The following is a 5000-nucleotide window of genomic DNA, read 5'->3' as shown; positions in this document are numbered from 1 at the left end:
TGGCCCAGGGAAGGTTTGTTTTATGGTGAAGCTTTGAAAATAATCCAGTTGCCAGTTTTATTTTTCATGAATTGACGTAATACGTACCGAACTAGAAACACTAAAAATACTTCATTTAAGGTGCATCCAGGTAGCCAGCCTCATGCAGCTGCCGTAAGGATGTCACAGCCCCAAGAATCAAGTATCTGGAGCCCAGGGAGGCTTTGCCAGCCCCACACACTCACAACCTCCCTGCAGTGCACACTCTGGCTGGGGGGCTGTGACCTATTGTCGTTAGCTGTCTTCAAGTTGGCCCTGACTCATGGTGACCCCATGCACAGTGGAACAAAACGCTGCCCAGTCCTGTGCCATCCCCATGATCAGTTGTGGGTCAGACCATTGTGATCCATAGGATTTTCACTGGCTGATTTTCAGAAGTAGATCACCAGGCCTTTCTTCCTAATCTGTCTTAGTCTGGAAGCTCTGCTGAAACCTGTTCAGCATCCTAGCAGTGTATGAGCCTTCACCAACAGACGGGTGGTGGCTGCGCATGAGGTGCGTGGCTGGGAATTGAACCCGGCTCTCCTGCGTGGAAGGCGAGAATTCTACCACGGAACCACCACTGCCCCCTGCAATCTATTGAAACAGGTCTGTTTACAGCTGTTTTAAGACAGTGCGCATTTCAGGAGATCTGACTGTGTCGAAGAGAGTGTCTAGAACAGACACATCCTCCTCTCCTCAAGCCAGGTGCCTGTGTACCCCCAACGGCACCTCGGCTCTCTGTAGAGTCTGCTGCTTCGCTGGGTTTCTGGGTTTGTCTTTCTTTCCCACCGGTGAGACCTGGTTCCCCAGCCCGCCCATTGCACCTGCCTCTCTTCCAGCCTGTCCTGCTGCTGCCCCGTGGCCTGCGCCAGCCTCGCCCAGGACGGCGGCTGCAGGTCACTGTCCTGACTCTACCCTATGGATATTCCAATTTCCTTGCTGTCCTAAAGGCCAAAGCTTCTCCCAGGAGCGCTCAACTGAGTTCCACTCAGGCCCCGACTCAGCAACTTGCTGGCTGCATGGCTGCAGGGAGGTGACTCAGACTCCTTGTCTGTGTAAAAAGGGTGAAGTGCCTACCCCCGGGGCCGGGGGAGGAGGGAACCAGATGTGGAGTGGGGAGGCACCAAGTCAGGCTGGAAGCAAACCTCTCAGCTTCTATGATGCTTGCCTGGCAGTCCCAGCCCGGCTGCCTTCTCCCGCGCCTCAGCCCTGTCACAGCAGCCCCGACACATAAGGTCGGTCTGGTCCCTCACTGCTTCCAGGTGAGTCTCCTGCTTCTAACACCTTGACAGAGCCCAGGAGCCCTGACCGGGGCCAACGGGCACCCCGCTGCCGACCCCTGGCTCACAGAGGGAGGGGGCAATAGCTTCTCAAGGACTGAGGCCACCAGGGCTGGCCCCGTGCGGACGTTAAGGTGTGCAGCCCGTCCCCGGGGCTGCCTTACACGGGATGATCTGGATGACCCTGGCCTTCTTCATGTTCGCTGGCAAGTTGCCTGTCCTCATGTTCTCTTTCATGATCCGGACATTTGTCAACTTCTGCAGTTAGAAAAACAATGACAGGTTAAGACCCTGCCGCTCCGGAGTGAACCACTCCCTCCTCGCCAGTACTAACCGGCAGGGCACCTGTTAACGGGAACTATCTGCCTCCCTCTGCAGCCAGGCCCTCGGTCTTGGAAATGAAAATGCCTGCAGGGCAGGCTCCCTGCCCATGGGTCTAAGCACTGAGGTACTCTGCTTCTTCCTCCCTGGAGTCCCCCGGGCCAGGCAATTCCCCTGCCTTTTCTGGGTCAGACAAGAAGGCAAGTGGTTGACTGTGGCTTCATTTGAAGTGGCTCATTTTCCTTGGTTCCTGTGCAACCCAGCCCAGCCACCCGCCCTGAGGAGGTGACGCCTGTGGGCCCCTACCCGGAACTCCTCCTCCAGCCCGATCTTGTCAAAGTGGCTGGCGGAGCCGTGCAGCGTCTGCAGGTGCTTCTCCAGGGAGGCCACGTCCAGCTCCGTGTCGCCATAGAGGTAGTACTCCAGTAAGGCTTGGTAGATGAACGTGTACTGCATCTGCGGGGACCCAAGAGGGGACCAGCGCCCTTGACTCTGCCCGGCAGCCTCGGCCGCTTGGAGCTCAGCCCCCAAGGGGCCAAGGAAGGAGGCTTAGGGGCTCAAGTCAGATCCATGGCCATTTCTAAGGACCACTCTGGCCCATGAGTAAAGATTGTAATGACAGCTGACATTTCCTGAGGACTTTCTCCCTGCCAGGCACCATCGTGAAGGTGGTAGCAGAATCACCCCCATTTTACAGGAGGGCACGTAGGCACTGGGGGTGAGGGAGTTACCTGAGGTCCCAGAGGAGTGAGCGCTGGCAGTGGAGCCAGGTGCTCTGACCCAGGGGTGCTCCTGGACAGGTGTTACAGTGAGCCGAAAGGCACCGATTAGCCCACGGCCGGGAAGTGCAGGGCACCGGGTTAGCCCACAACTGTGGGGTGTGGGGCACCGGGTTAGCCCACAACTGTGGGGTGCGGGGCACCAGGTTAGCACAGGGCCGTGGGGTGTGGGGCACCCAGTTAGCATAGGGCCATGAGGTACCACAGACCCCTATGCTTGCTTTGTGGAGCTCAAACACAGCGTAGGGGCTGGGCCTGAGGGAACCATTACTTACGTCTGTTTGAACCATCTGCGGGCGCTGATTGCGTATTCTCGAGACAAACTCGAAGACATCGACCTTCTGCTCCGTGTGCATCATATCCATCATGGCGTCAATCACAATGAAGGTGCCTGTCCGGCCCACACCCGCGCTGGGGGAGAAAGGGAGACACCGTATCGTGAATCATGGCCCCCAGGAAAAGGACAAGGCCCTGGAAGATGCCTGCCAACCAGGACAGAGGACACGCCATAAATCAGGAGACTTACACCCCAAAGTTGCTTGATACAACTTTCTTTGGTTCATAAAGGGCAAGTTTATCGTGTGGCCACCAGGGGGCGCCGTCGTCCAGCCCCATGATCTCAAACTGTCCCCCAGTAACTGGAAAACGAAGGAGCCCTGGCCGCTCAGTGGTTGTCTCAGAAACGACCGCTGAGTTGCCTGACTGGGGCGTCTGAGTCCTTTTTTCCTCTCTTACCAGATGCTGTCTTCTTGTTAGCACTTGCGTAATTGGACTTTTTGGCTCAATGTCCCACCTGACATGGGTTTTCCAGGTTTTTCAACACATGGGGTTGCCACAGTCGAAATCGACTTGACGGCAATGGTTTTGTTTTGTTTTTTATAAGCAAGGAGCTGCTCAGCCAGGCCGGTCACCCTCGAGCTTTGGGAGTGCTGAATGGGAGGTAGCGGCCCACTCGGCCGGTCTCTGCCCAGGCCCTTTGCACGCTCTGAGATCCTGACGTCCACCCCTCAGCTGGCTGGTGACTGCTGGTCCTCAAGGCCTTGGCGAGACATCCCCTCCCTCGGCAGCTGCCCCCAATCCCCAGATCTGGGTGTCCATTCCCTCCAGGGCACCCCTACCGCGCTCCTGGACGTGCCCCCAGCACTGCCCTCTTGTACTGGCCCTGTCTGGTCTCCTCTGACAGAGAGCAGGCGGGCGAGCTGTTCTTGCTCAGGGTCATCTCCCCAGCACCCAGGACGGGGCACTCAGATGGCGCTCAGTCAACGTTCGTGAACGGATAACCCAACGGCCCAGTCCCCCGTGCCACTGTGATCAGAACTGCAGGCAGAGCCCGGGGGGTCAGAGTCGGGGGGCCTGAGCTTGGCTTCCTCTGTCCAGCTACTGCTGTATTAACCACGTTAAAAACGAAGTGATCTTTTTAACAAAAAGTTTCACAACTTAGGAATTAACAGCCCCTTGTCTTGTCACTGGTGACACAGTGGTTGAGTGCTCAGCTGCTAACCAGAAGGTCAGCAGTTCGAATCCACCATGGAAACCCTATGGGGCAGTTCTACCCTGTCCTATAGGGTCGCTGTGAGTCAGAATCGACTCGACGGCAGTGGGTTTTGTTTTGTTTTGCTTTTTGTCTTGTCAAGCACTTTCCTGTTTGATGGGGAGGGGACCACTGCTCTAAGGTTTTTAGCCAGTCACTGGGGAGAGCAGATAAAACATGAGAGGCCTTGGAGGGGTCTTTACAAAAAACAGCTGCCGTCTCGTGGACTCGGACTCCTCGTGACCCCATGTGTACCAGAGTAGAACGGTGCTCCATGTGTTTGCAATGACTGAGTCTTTGAAGTAGATTGCCAGGCCTTTTATCCGAGGCTCCTCTGGGTGGACTTGAACCTCCCACCTTTCAGTTATCAGGTGAGCACGCTAACCATTTGCCTTCCATTTTGCAATGCAGGAAATTGAGGGCCAAAGATAGTTTACTCATGGTCCCTCAGCTCCTGTGTGGGCCGGACACCGGGGCTCCCTTCTGACTCCCAGTCTCACCGTCCCTGCCTCTCGGCAATGAGAGACACTGCAGGAGCCCCAGGAGGGGCTGGGCTGGGGCGGAAGGCATGGACAGCCTCTTCGGGTTCTGACTGGGCATCCACCAGGAGGACGGCAAGTCGCTAAAGGAAGCCACTCGTCTTTGTCTTAAAACACAACATGCATGAGCCGGTTAACCAGCAGGAACCTGGGGCCTTTCCACGTGTGCAGTTTCCACAGCAGAAGGCTTTGCACACGTGCCCCTGAGGGGAGTGATCTGCGCCGCTCTCTGCAGCTTCGATGCCCCCGGCAAATAAAACACCAACGTGAAAACAGCCAGTGGACGCAGAGACGGGCAAAGCTAAGTGGGGACATGTTCTGGGAAAAGCAGTCATTTTTGGAGCCCGCTTTTTTACAACCTGAGGAAGAACCACTGTGGTGGCCGTGGTGGTGGCTGTGGTGGCCGTGGTGGTGGTGGCTGCGGTGGCCGTGGTGGCTGTGGCTGTGTTGGCTGTGGTGGCGGTGGCTGTGGTGGCGGCGGCTGTGGCTGTGGTGGCTGTGGTGATGGTGGCTGTGGTGGCTGTGGTGG

At 56.8% G+C, this 5000-nt stretch overlaps 1 protein-coding gene across 5 annotated transcripts in view; it reads right to left on the bottom strand.

Annotated features, from left to right (window-relative positions):
• The window catches only part of PTPRE (protein tyrosine phosphatase receptor type E), a 112516-nt gene that overhangs the window by 18689 nt on the left and 88827 nt on the right, over nt 1-5000 (bottom strand). For all 5 annotated transcript variants that reach the window (XM_023730058.1, XM_023730057.1, XM_023730056.1 and 2 more), the window contains 3 exons: nt 2677-2812; nt 1929-2078; nt 1466-1559 (listed from right to left, as the gene is read on the bottom strand). In XM_023730058.1, the coding sequence (XP_023585826.1) occupies nt 1466-1559; nt 1929-2078; nt 2677-2812 (380 nt within the window). The remainder of the gene's footprint in view (nt 1-1465; nt 1560-1928; nt 2079-2676; nt 2813-5000) is intronic.

Source organism: Trichechus manatus, unplaced genomic scaffold, assembly GCF_000243295.1.
Source record: "Trichechus manatus latirostris isolate Lorelei unplaced genomic scaffold, TriManLat1.0 scaffold00031, whole genome shotgun sequence".
In the NCBI taxonomy this organism is placed as follows: domain Eukaryota; kingdom Metazoa; phylum Chordata; class Mammalia; order Sirenia; family Trichechidae; genus Trichechus; species Trichechus manatus.
Note: the sequence above shows the minus strand (reverse complement) of the source record. Positions and strands in the feature narration are given on the sequence as shown.